This window comes from Natator depressus, chromosome 3 (genome assembly GCF_965152275.1).
Source record: "Natator depressus isolate rNatDep1 chromosome 3, rNatDep2.hap1, whole genome shotgun sequence".
Classification (NCBI taxonomy): Eukaryota; Metazoa; Chordata; order Testudines; family Cheloniidae; genus Natator; species Natator depressus.
Window position 1 is genome coordinate 184,443,925 of NC_134236.1, and position 13,851 is coordinate 184,457,775.

At 42.9% G+C, this 13,851-nt stretch overlaps 1 protein-coding gene across 2 annotated transcripts in view; it reads left to right on the forward strand.

Annotated features, from left to right (window-relative positions):
* Window positions 1–13,851, forward strand: part of EML6 (EMAP like 6) — a 340,990-nt gene that overhangs the window by 257,430 nt on the left and 69,709 nt on the right. For both annotated transcript variants that reach the window (XM_074949464.1, XM_074949465.1), the window contains 4 exons: window positions 9,297–9,385; window positions 10,893–11,069; window positions 11,193–11,394; window positions 11,675–11,801. In XM_074949464.1, the coding sequence (XP_074805565.1) occupies window positions 9,297–9,385; window positions 10,893–11,069; window positions 11,193–11,394; window positions 11,675–11,801 (595 nt within the window). The remainder of the gene's footprint in view (window positions 1–9,296; window positions 9,386–10,892; window positions 11,070–11,192; window positions 11,395–11,674; window positions 11,802–13,851) is intronic.

Below are 13,851 nucleotides of genomic sequence, written 5' to 3' on the forward strand. Positions count from 1 at the left end.
GTTTGAACTGCTGACCAGAGCCGATTGCGTCCTGGAGGCCATTTACAGCGACATAACCAAGCACAGTGTCTACACTGACACTTTGTCAATATAACTTTGCAGCAAAAAGCTCTATGCTTCTCATAGAAGTGGTTTTATTTTGTCAGTGAAACAGAAGAGTTTTGTCGGCAGAAGGAGCATTGTAGTGTGTACAACTCCACTGTTTTGTTGACGAAAGCTGACTTTTGTCGACAAAACTCTGTAGTGTAGACAAGCACATTTTTACCCCAAAGTTCAATCTTTGGCAGCACTTGCTAGCCCCAAGGAGCTAGAAACCAATCTTTCATGAAGCACCCGTGCTCATCAAGGTACCTCCTCAGTGAATGGACCCAGCGTGTCTTTTTCCACCCTGTTATCTACTGAATCAGTCTTTTGTCTTTATTCGCAGACAGGGTGTCAAGGTTCCTTCTCCACCACCAAGCGTTTTAAACAAAGAACAGGGAAAGAGCCCATGTCATAAATATAAAGGGAAGGGTAACCACCTTTCTGTACACAGAACTATAAAATCCCTCCTGGCCAGAGGCAAAACCCTTTCACCTGTAAAGGGTTAAGAAGCTAAGATAACCTAACTGGCACCTGACCAAAATGACCAATAAGGAGACAAGATACTTTCAAAACTGGAGCGGGGGGAACAAAGGATCTGTCTGTCAGTGTGATGCTTTTGCCGGGAACAGATCGGGAATGCTCTTCATAACTCCTTAAGTTAGTAAGTAGTCAAGCGAGAAATGCATTACTTTTCCTTTTGTTTAATGGCTGGTAAAATAGCTGTGCTGAAAGGAATGTATATTCCTGTTTTTGTGTCTTTTTGTAACTTAAGGTTTTGCCTAGAGGGATTCTCTATGTTTTGAATCTGATTACCCTGTAAGGTATTTACCATCCTGATTTTACGGAGGTGATTCTTTTACCTTTTCTTTAATTAAAATTCTTCTTTTAAGAACCTGATTGCTTTTTCAAGATCCAAGAGTTTGGGTCTGTGTTCACCTGTACAAATTGGTGAGGATTCTTATCAAGCCTTCCCCAGGAAAGGGGGTGTAGGGCTTGGGAGGATATTTTGGGGGGAAGACGTCTCCAAGTAGGCTCTTTCCCTGTTCTTTGTTTAACACGCTTGGTTGTGGCAGCATAGGGTTCCCCACTTGGAACTCCCTGAAAAAGGAACCTCAATGAAGAAAGCCCTCTGTGAAGAAAGAAGTGGTTCGGGACTATTTAGAAAAGCTGGACGTGCACAAGTCTATGGGGCCGGATGCGTTGCATCCGAGAGTGCTAAAGGAATTGGCGGATGTGATTGCAGAGCCATTGGCCATTATCTTTGAAAACTCATGGCGATCAGGGGAAGTCCCGGAAGACTGGAAAAAGGCTAATGTAGTGCCAATCTTTAAAAAAGGGAAGAAGGAGGATCCTGGGAACTACAGGCCAGTCAGCCTCACTTCAGTCCCTGGAAAAATCATGGAGCAGGTCCTTAAGGAATCAATTCTGAAGCACTTAGACGAGAGGAAAGTGATCAGGAACAGTTAGCATGGATTCACCAAGGGCAAGTCATGCGTGACTAATCTAATTGCCTTCTATGATGAGATAACTGGTTCTGTGGATGAAGGGAAAGCAGTGGATGTGTTATTCCTTGACTTTAGCAAAGCTTTTGACACTGTCTCCCACAGTATTCTTGTCAGCAAGTTAAAGAAGTAAGGGCTGGATGAATGGACTATAAGGTGGATAGAAAGTTGGCTAGATTGTTGGGCTCAACGGGTAGTGATCAATGGCTCCATGTCTAGTTGGCAGCCGGTATCTAGCGGAGTGCCCCAAGGGTCGGTCCTGGGGCCGGTTTTGTTCAATATCTTCATTAATGATCTGGAGGATGGTATGGATTGCACCCTCAGCAAGTTTGCAGATGACACTAAACTGGGAGGAGAGGTAGGTACGCTGGAGGGTAGAGATAGGATACAGAGGGACCTAGACAAATTGGAGGATTGGGCCAAAAGAAATCTGATGAGGTTCAACAAGGACAAGTGCAGAGTCCTGCGCTTAGGATGGAAGAATCCAATGCACCGCTACAGACTAGGGACCGAATGGCTAGGCAGTAGTTCTGCAGAGAAGGACCTCGGGGTTACAGTGGACGAGAAGCTGGATATGAGTCAACAGTGTGCCCTTGTTGCCAAGAAGGTCAATGGCATTTTGGGCTGTATAAATAGGGGCATTGCCAGCAGATCGAGGGACGTGATCATTCCCCTCTATTCGACATTGGTGAGGCCTCGTCTGGAGTACTGTGTCCAGTTTTGGGCCCCACACTACAAGAAGGATGTGGAAAAATTGGAGAGAGTCCAGCGAAGGGCAACAAAAATGATTGGGGGTCTGGAACACATGAGTTATGAGGAGAGTCTGAGGGAACTGGGATTGTTTAGTCTATGGAAGAGAAGAATGAGGGGGGATTTGATAGCTGCTTTTAACTACCTGAAAGGTGGATCCAAAGAGGATGGATCTAGACTATTCTCAGTGATAGCAGATGACAGGACAAGGAGTAATGGTCTCAAGTTGCAGTGGGGGAGATTTAGGTTGGATATTAGGAAAAACTTTTTCACTAGGAGGGTGGTGAAACACTGGAATGCGTTACCTAGGGAGGTGGTGGAATCCCCTTCCTTAGAAGTTTTTAAGGTCAGGCTTGACAAAGCCCTGGCTGGGATAATTTATTTGGGGATTGGTCCTGCTTTGAGCAGGGGGTTGGACTAGATGACCTCCAGAGGTCCCTTCCAACTCTGATATTCTATGATTCTATGATGGGGAGTTGCTGGAGAGGGGCTTTGACCTGGACTTGGGGTTTTCCCACTCTTTGGCACACCTCACAAGACCGACATAGGTAGAAACATCCTTGCCCATTCCCTCCCAGTGGAACGACTTTCCCAAATGGTCTTTGGTTCTGTTCACCCCAGCATGGCCACTAGGATGATTGTGGGCTTAGCTTAATAGCTTTACTCGGAACTTAGTTGGAACTACCAACTGTCTCTGAGGATGCCAGTCTTCCTGGTGTCCACCAGAAAGAGTTTTCTTGTATAAAAGTCCTCTTTCTACAACAAACTGATTAGAAGAGCTGAGAGGTGTTGGGTTGCTCCATGCCGCCATCCAAGCTATCTGGAGGCTTTCATCTGCTTCCTGTTTGGTCTGGAACTGTTCCCTTGATGCTGGAGACATCAGTTCCTCATTGGATTGTGGACCTGGGCTTGGTTCCTCTGGAAGCAATGCAGGTGATGGGGTTGTTTTCGTTGACTGTGGACCGCTGTCCACTGGTGCACTATGTTGGGTTTCAGGCTCCAGCTGAGCCTCTTGTGTAGGGTCATCTGCTGCTGCTGCCGGTGCAGGTTCAGTGGGGCCCTCTGGTGTTGGAGTTGCAAGTACTGGATTCAGTGCTGGGAATGGTTCTGGTGCTGGTTGTTCCGCCAGTTCCAGTTCTGGGACTGGCTTTGTCTGGGTCTCTGTGACTGGATCCACTACTGCTGTTGCAGACATTGGCATGGGGTCTGGTTCCATCACCTCTGACCGTGTCCTGGTAGAAGTTTCCGGAACAGAGCTAGGTGTGACAGCTTGCTTAGCCTGGCTGTGGATGACCATTCCCACCCTCTTGGCTAGCTTCACATGATTGGCTAAGTCTTCTCCCAACAGCATGGGGATGGGATAATCATCATAGACTGCAAAAGTCCACGTTCCTGACCAGCCCTTGTACTGGACAGGCAATTTGGCTGTAGGCAAGTCAAAAGAGTTTGACTTGAAAGGTTGAATCGTCTCTTGGACCTCTGGGTCGATTAAACTGGGGTCCACTAAGGAAGCAGGAATAGCCGACACTTGTGCTCCAGTGTCCCTCCATACTGTGACCTTCTTCCCACCCACACTCACTGTTTCTCTTCGCTCTGAGGTATCTGGGAGGTATGTGGGCCTGAGGACCTCTGGTGTGATTCCGGTGCAATGAACTGTAATCTGTTGGGGTTCTTGGGGCAGTTGATCTTTACATGCCCCGGCTTGTTACATTTAAAACATCGTCCAGCTGACGGGTCATTGGGGCAAGGTGGGTTGCTGGAGAATGTTGTGGCGGGATGCAGAGCTGTCTGGAGTGTTCCTTGGTGTGTAGTTGGGGCCTTGGACTGCCCCCGGTAGTAGAGGGTGGTCCGAATGTGTCCCTTCTGGTATCCACTCCAATTGCAACCAGGGTTGTTTTTCTCTCCTCCCGCCACCTATTTTGTTCTGGTTTGCCCCGCCTCTCTGGCGGTCTGGGACTGCTTGTATTGATCAGCATAAGAAGCAAGACTTTCTGCTGAGTCCATTTTCTTATCCCATAAACACTGTTTTATTTCTTCCTTGGACATATTCAGGAATTGCTCCTGAGTCATCAAATCACACATTCCTTCAAAGCTAGTTACACCCCTTCCTTTGACCCATTTATCTAACAGATCCTTCATCAGGTTTATATAAGCCACATTACTTTGTCCAGGTCCTCTCTTAAGGGCTCTAAATTTTACTCTGGTTTCAGAGTAGCAGCTGCGTTAGTCTGTATCCGCAAAAAGAAAAGGAGTACTTGTGGCACCTTAGAGACTGACAGATTTATTTGAGCATAAGCTTTCATTAGCTACAGCTCACTTTACTCTGTAAGTTTTAGGTGTAACTTGAAATTGTTTTAAAACCAAATCCTTGAATTTATTATAGTCAGAAGCCTCATCAATAGGCATCTTGAATATGTCCAGAGCTTTTTCAGTCAATTTTGCGACGAATGTGGTCATCTTGTGAGCTTCAGGAATTTTATGGAGTGTGCACAGTCTCTCAAAGGTGAGAAAATATTCAGCAATATCACTGGATTCATCATACTGTGGACATAGTCGCTCCCATTTGTGGATTGCTGGGGAAGGATTGTTAGCGTTATTCGGTATATTCTGCTGAGCCTTTGCCTTCTCCATCTCCAGTGCATGCTTCCTCTCTTTTTCCTTCTCCTCCGTTTCTTTTTCCTTTGCCTCCATTTCCATCTTTCTGAGTTATACCCGTCTTTCATGTTCCTTTTGTTTTTCCTCAGCCTCAAAGCTGGCTAATTACAACTTCTGTTGAACAGTGCAGTCTGTCATCCTAACCTCTCTGTTTTTAACTAACTTTACACCCGAGAGTTAGAAAGAAAACAAAACAAAACAAAAAAACTGGCTTGTAAAATTTTGCTGTGCCGTAACCTGATACCTTTTTTTTCCTGATAGCTGTTCTCAGCCTACAGAAAAATCCTTTTGTTATGCCTGCTGCTCTGTCCCCCAGGCAGAGAGAGAGAATCTACAGCTGCAATCACCTTTTACAAAACCTTTAAAAATCCTGCTGTGCTTCCGGTTCAAAATGATCTGAAAATGATCCCACCGCTCTGCCACCATGTCAAGGTTCCTTCCCCACTCTGAACTCTAGGGTACAGATGTGGGACCTGCATGAAAGACCCCCTAAGCTTATTTTTACCAGCTTAGGTTAAACACTTCCCCAAGGTACAAACTTTGCCTTGTCCTTGAACCGTATGCTGCCACCACCAAGCGTGTTAAACAAAGAACAGGGAAAGAGCCCACTCAGAGATCTCTTCCCCCAAAATATCCCCCCAAGCCCTACACCCCCTTTCCTGGGGAAGGCTTGATAAGAATCCTCACCAGTTTGTACAGGTGAACACAGACCCAAACCCTTGGATCTTGAAAAAGCAATCAGGTTCTTAAAAGAAGAATTTTAATTAAAGAAAAGGTAAAAGAATCACCTCCATAAAATCAGGATGGTAAATACCTTACAGGGTAATCAGATTCAAAACATAGAGAATCCCTCTAGGCAAAACCTTAAGTTACAAAAAGACACAAAAACAGGAATATACATTCCATCCAGCACAGCTTATTTTACCAGCCATTAAACAAAAGTAAATCTAATGCATTTCTAGCTAGATTACTTACTAACTTAACAGGAGTTGTAAGTCTGCATTCGTGATCTGTTCCCGGCAAAAGCATCACACAGACAGACAGACAGACCCTTTGTTCCCCCCCCTCCAGTTTTGAAAGTATCTTGTCTCCTTATTGGTCATTTTGGTCAGGTGCCAGTTAGGTTACCTTAGCTTCTTAACCCTTTACAGGTGAAAGGGTTTTGCCTCTGGCCAGGAGCGATTTTATAGCACTGTATACAGAAAGGTGGTTACCCTTCCCTTTATATTTATGACACAGGGCAACCCCCCCGCTGTCATATTGTTTCTTTTCACTTTCAAGTGGTTTTGATGTTTTTATAGTTTATCTCTGAGATTTTTCCATTGACTTTTAAGGGTTGGTGCAAAGGTGGGCAATCGAACAATACATTACATAATTAGCTAGCCAGGGAGGGGTGGCAACTCCCTCCTGCCTGAATGGTCCATCACTGAGGCATATGATTCCCAGGTGACTCACTTTTACCCCATAACTGTAAGCATAATTTTCAATATAGTTACAATATTCTTTAAATATTACCAGTACACACATCTCGCAATGATTATGAGTATTGATAAGTTGCAAGCTTTCAGTACAGGCCTCATATATTACCCTTTATGGATAAATACACTGAAAGTGGTGTATTTGGTGTAGTGAATTTCTCAGGTCTGAGACAGGAGTTGCTTGTAAAGAACAGTGAACCCTTTGCCAGTGGGCACCAGAGGGCCTAGTGTTACAACATGTATAGCGGATAATGCCTGTCTTAAGAATAGGGACACTGAAATCCCTTTAAGTATCTTTAAAATTATTTGGAGATGATCTATCTGCTGAGATTTTGAAGGAACACATATGAAAGGACACCGTTAGCTCCTTTTTTGTTGTTGATTTTACTCCCCATTATTTCTACTACTACCTAGAAGATGTAGGCGAGCATTCATTTCCATTACATCTTTTGCCTTTTCCCTGAAGCTCATGCTGATTTACCCCCTTCCCCTCTGTATTTGTAATGGTCTTGAAAGCAACATGGCTTCCGAAAAGATATTGTCTACTTCATCCACAGGTTATTTGGTCATACTGTTCAACATAGTAGAGAAGAATAAAATAGATGATCAGATACTACAGTGATGGGCAGCAATATAACTCTCCCCCCCACCCCCCAGTAGATAGAATAATCCCTACATGGCAAAAATAATGAGTGACATTCTATGACCCTAGTTATGCAAGAGGTCAGACAAGATGACCTCCTGTGGCCTTAACATCTATTGCCTCATACTGTATTCTTCCTTGTTTGGGTCCTGCCATCATCTGTGACTCCAGCAGAACTGAACATGGCTCTTGGAATAATGGGCCACATCCTCCGTTGAAGTAAATCAACATGACTCCATTAGAACTACACTATTTACACTGGCTGAGGATCTAATCCAGTGTTTCTTAGTTAATAACTGCTTCCTTTATAAAACTACACTATTTAGATACTGGAAAACCTCTTTCATAATAAATTCCCAAGTGAATTTTTAAAAGATAACTTAATTTTTGACCAAATTTTAAATTTGTGGGTGCTGCCTTCAATTTCTGGTTGAGACTTATACAGGAGGGTGTTGTTCCTGATGACAAGTGGGCAGACTATCCAGGCAGCACACATGCAGCTGATAAATATATTCCCAGTATCTGCCTAGGAGTAAGAAAATGTTTTGCTCCTGCTTGAAGGCTCTAGCACAGTAGATGGGGGAGGGTGGCAGATTTCTAGCACTGCCAGAGGTCAGCTACCTTATGTTGTTTTTCCTCCATCAATGGAAGGGGTGAAGAAGCCTTTCAGACCCTGAGCATCCCAGCTCTTTACCAATCAAGGGAAGCTCCAGAGTCATTTTATAGTGGCCTACAGGACCCCTGTAACTTTTCAGCAATAGATTTATTTTAGAAATCTGTCTTTCTTGCTGTTTCAGTTATATCATAAAACTCAAATTTAAGGCAGCCTGTTTATTTTTCCTGTTTCTCCCCTTCCTGCCCAATGGCTTACTAATGAACCAATCCCTGCAACAAATCCTGTTGCCATCTCTGTCTGCATATGTATTCAAGGGACACCATTATAGGACCTAATCACATCAGCCATTCCATCAGGAGCTCGTTCAGCTGCACATCTACCAATGTGATATATGCCATCCTGTGCCAGCAGTTCCCCTCTGCCATGTACATTGGCCAAACCAGACAGTCTCTACGCAAAAGAATAAATGGACACAAATCAGACATCAAGAATTGTAACATTCAAAAACCAGTAGGAGAGCATTTCAATCTCCCTGGAAATTCAATAAGAGACTTAAAAGTGGCAATTTTTCAAAAAAACTTCAAAAACAGATTTCGATGAGAAACTGCAGAACTGGAATTAATTTGCAAACTGGACACCATCAAATTAGGCCTGAATAAAGACTGGGAATAGATGGGTCACTACAAAAAGTAATTTTCCCTCTGCTGATACTTACACTTTCTTGTCAACTGTTGAGAAAAGGTCACTTCCACCTTAATTGAATTGGCCTCGTTAGCATTGACCCCCCACTTGGTAAGGCAAATCCCATCTTTTCACGTGGTGTAATATATATACTGCTTACTGTATTTTTCACTCCATACATCTGATGAAGTGGGTTTTAGCCCATGAAAGCTTATGCTCAAATAAATTTGTTAGTCTCTAAGGTGCCACAAGGACTCCTCGTTGTTTTTGCTGATACAGACTAACACGGCTACCACTCTGAAATAATGTACATTCAGTTTCACATAAGCCTGCCTAATTGTTAGCATACAATTTGGATCACATTCGTAATGTTTGTATTCAAGGATTGTTTGTTATACATTTGTATAGGGCAGTGCTCTAATTGAGAGAGAGAGAGATTTATAACTTTTTTTAAATCACTGTACAGCCATCTGTAAAATAATCATGAAAATTACATCTGTTCATCTTCATTTACCATGATAATGAAAACACTAATAAAGTATTACTTACATTGGGTGAATAGAGTTTTGCAAGGTTCTTATATGAAGTCTCACATTTAGGACTTGATCCAGCAAAGTGCTAAGCACCTCTGAGGCTACTCAGCACCATGTGTCATTTGGCCCGTACTCTGCTGTTTGTGAGTAGTATCTAAACAACCATTTTTAGAAACTGAATTGGACTGTATTTATATTAGTGCTCTGTAGGTCATTCTTATCATTTTGTCACAAATACCTATGTAGGATGTGCATTCAAGTTTTTCATAACACCTCATCACTCAATAAAAAAGGCACTTCATAATATTCCAAATCATGTATAAAATAAATAATAAACTCGTATTTCACGTACAGGAAAGTTATTGCAAGTCAATTCTGGTGCCAAAGAACAGCTATTTTTTGAAGCACCAAGAGGAAAAAGACATATTATAAGAGCTGCTGAGGTATGGATCATACTAATTACATTTTCTGAATACTTCACTCAGTACTAACTTGAAGGTTTTACATTGTGAATGTTGTTATATGATATTGCTGAAAATTAGTGTATTACTTATTTAAATGGTATGTCTTCTTCATATACCTTCCCCTATGCTACCACGCTTTCAAGTTTACAAAGTGCTTCACAGACATTAGTGAATCTTCACAACAGCCCTGTGAAGTAGACCTTTGTAAGTATTATAACATACAAATGTTACATATACAAAAGTTAATCCTTATAATGGATATAATTAGAACTGCTTAATCACTCAGTATCATACCTTTCATAACAGCTACATTACTCTAAGCCAGGGATCGGCAACCTTTGGCATGTGGCCCGCCAGGGTAAGCCCCCTGGTGGGCCGGGCCGGTTTGTTTATCTGCCGTGTCAGCAGGTTCAGCCAATTGCAGCTCCCACTGGCTGTGGTTCACCGCTCCAGGCCAATGGGGGCTGCGGGAAGCAGTGCAGGCCAAGGGATGTGCTGGCCGCCGCTTCCCACAGCCCTCGTTGGTCTGGAACGGCGAACCGTGGCCAGTGGGAGCTGCGATCGGCCAAACCTGTGAACGTGGCATGTAAACAAACTGTCCCGGCCCGCCAAGGGGCTTACCCTGGCGGGCCACATGCCAAAGGTTGCCGATCCCTGCTCTAAGCACTTAACAAACATTAGTATTTCAAAATTAGAACCATTTCAGATAAGCACTTAATTCAGATCTGATCACATATTGTAAATATTGTGGGTGAGATTTTCAAAAGTACTTGGCATTGAACTAACTTTTCTCTCTCATTGAAATAAATTGAAAAATAGATTAAAAAGTACAGATTTACTAAAATTCTCACAATAAATCTCAGAATGAAACTACGTGAGTGCAGAAGAGACAACACCAAATTTTCCATCACCTGCAATATCTGCAGGTGCATCCATTTGTTCTTTTAGAAGAAGGATTTATGTGCAAATATATATTTGTGCATTTCAGACAAGTTATTCCACATAATCTCTTTGCATGAACAATCACTTCTTTTGTATTTAATCTGTGTGCAGGCAATTTAAGTGCAATTTAGGAAGCTACTTTTAAAAATATGTGGCCTCATTTTAAGGGATGCTGAACACCTGCAACTCTTAATGAGAGCTGCCAATATTCATCACCTCTGAAAATCTCTAAACAGTTTAAATCCAAATGATAATGACCAATGATCTCTCCCTGGAGAATAAAAAATGTATAGCAAAAAAGTAAAATTCCAGGAACTCTGCCTTGTAGTATAGCAGTTTTAATAAAGGACATAAATGATATTTAGCATTAATCAACTGGAAATAAACACTCTGTAAGCTAACAAAAAGAAAAAATCATTTTGGCCAAGCCCATATGCAAGTTGATCTGTTTGTTAGTATCACAGTTCAAGAGAAAAATGTAACAACTAAAGCAGTGTATTAGACATTTGTCAAGATACTTTGTTTTGGGAATTTTTGTTTCCAGATAGAGAAGATTGAATGGGATACCTGGACATGTGTTCTTGGACCTACTTGTGAAGGAATCTGGCCCATGCATAGTGATGTCACTGTTGTAAATGCAGCTACTCTTACAAAAGATGGTTCACTGTTAGCTACAGGAGATGACTTTGGTTTTGTGAAGCTTTTTTCATATCCTGTAAAGGTAATAAATAGTATTTACTCATCAGATTAGAAGCCATGCTGGAAATGGTAGTGGGGAAGATTTCTGTAGGAAAATGTGAAAAATGAATAGTTTAAGTGATAACATGTATTCTTTATATTGCAGGGGCAACGTGCTAAGTTCAAGAAGTATGTGGGTCATAGTGCCCATGTAACCAACGTTCGATGGTTACATAATGATTCTGTGCTACTGACTGTAGGTGGTGCAGATACTGCTTTGATGATCTGGACTAGGGAGTTTGTGGGCATCCAAGAGAGTAAACTGGTTGACAGTGAGGAGTCAGATACAGATGCAGAAGAGGATGGAGGTAAAAGCAGAATATGAAAAATACATATTAAATTTAGTCCTGATCTCACAAAGACTCACATACATTCTTAACTTTAAGCATGTGAGGAATCCCATTGAGTTCAATGGGACTCCTCATGCTTAAAGTTAAGTATGTGCTTAAAGTTAACTATGTGTAAGTCTTTGTAGGATCAGGACCTTAGACTGCTTCTGTTGTTGCAAATCTTTCTATTTCTTATTTCTCCAATACAAAACTGAAAACAAACTACACAGGTGTCATTTTATCTTTCACATTATTTAAGGTTATGACAGTGATGTTGCAAGAGAAAAGGCTATTGACTATACAACAAAGATCTATGCAGTAAGCATCCGAGAAATGGAAGGCACAAAGCCGCACCAGCAGCTGAAGGAGGTTTTAGTTGAGGAAAGGTATGGCATTCATCTCCATATATTCAATAAAGTCTTCTGACTTTCCTTTTATTGAACTAAAAAAGTAGGTTATAAATATTGACAAGACAGCATTTTAAATTCTTATGTCCCAGTGCATCATGGGTTAAATTGGGGATATGTTTGTGTGCCTTGGGCAGTGAGGAAGGGATTTTTGTTAATCACAGAGGTGTCAATCTTTTTTTTTTCCAAATTGATATGTACAGCCTTACGTATTCTTACTTTTAGATATGAAGTGAAACATTAAACTTAAGGTTCACCCAAATAGGAAGGAATACCTGCTAGTCTTTGTGAACTTACACCTTCAAAACTATAGGATGAAATCAAATCAAATCTCAAGTTAAATGAGTTGACTTGATTCATCTTGATCTCAGTCTAGAGGATGTTTTTCCTTATCATTAAACCATAGAATTCAGCAGTCTGCCTTCAAGAGTGGTTTAGGACGTGAATAAAAAGGGCATTACTGGTCAGATCTGAACTATACTGTGCTCTTTGGGTGAAGATGCTCATTTTTTAAAATATTTATTGTTTAAAAATATTCCTACTTGCCTGTGCATTTGGTTTCAGTACCAGCCTTATATCCTATAAATTCCTTCTGAGCATTTTTGAATTCCCCTTCTACCTTTTACATGGCCATTGTATGCTGTCTTAATTAGTGTGTGTTTGTTTTAAAAGATGGAGCTGGTAGCCTCACCTATAGTTTAGGTTGCCTGACCATTTACATTATAAGACAGTAAGGAGAAGGAGGAATGCAGAGGGGTGAGAAATTGGGAGGAAGATAAGGAGAGAGGGGTGTTGCAGAAGCCAGAGGGTGAGAAGTAGCAAAAGGCATGTGGGACAGGAGCCAAGGTGGAGCAGAGGGGAACAGAGACAGGCCAGGGACATAAGGGTCTGTTCTGTGACCACTACAGCACGCTTCCCTACAGAACCAGGTATTGAACCTAGGAGTCCTGAGTTTCTACATTATTCTGCTTTGAGCAAATCACTGGTATTACTGCGCTGTGAAAGCACTGGCAAAGTATGTGCCTAATCCACATGGAGGATAACACTCTAGTGCTGCTACCAGTTACTATGTTAGCTCAAGTGGTAAAAGTCTGTGCTGTGGATCTAAAGGTCTGAACCCTACTGATGACTCAGAACAGAAAACTATGTAGTGACCTGGCTGGAAGAGTGTCACGAAGAGGAGGCTGCAGTTCCTGGAGTGAGAGGGGCCGCAGAGTGAGATAGGATGTGTGAAGACACCATCAAATAGGGGTCTGATGCCTGGCAGAGCTAATCCCCAGGACAGCCAGGGGGAGGCGCCACTAGCAATGAGAGCTTCCCAGGACAGCCTCTCACATAGAGATTTACTCAAAGTCCTTCCATGCAAAACATCTCAGGCTGTCTTCTCCGGCACTGCCCTGATGGTGCCTCTTCCCCAGTGCTGGTAGGGGAACTCTGGCCTGCCCAGTACTCCGGGTCCCAGTCCAGGGACACTGAACCCAGCAGTTCTGGGCTTTACTCTCTCAGCCCTCACTAACTTTTGAGTGATTGACTTTGCAACCTTAATCTTTTTTTTAATGTAATTCTCTAATTAAGAAAAAACACCAAAAAACAGAAATTTCACCCCCAGCCAGAGCCCTCGCCCCCTCCCGCACCCCAATCCTCTCCCCCCATACCCTGAACCCCTAATTTCTGGCCCCACCCTGGAACCCACACCTCCAGCCAGAGCACTCACTCTCTCCTTCACCCCAACCCCCTGCCCCAGCCCGGTGAAAGTGAGTGTGGGTGGTGGAGAGCAAGTGATGAAGGGAGCGGGGAATGGAGTGAGTGGGGGGCAGGGCTTTGGAGAAGGGACAGGGCAGGGACAGGGCCTCAGGGAAGGGGCGGGGCAGGGGCGAGCAAGGGCATTCGGTTTTGTGCGATTAGAAAATTGGCAACCCTACAGCTGATCCTGCTTGCAATCATGTTCCTGCTCCCTGGCTCCCCCTCCAGGTGTAGCCTGTGGAGTTAATTGGCCTCCCAGGCCATCTTAACCCCTTCCAATCTTGTG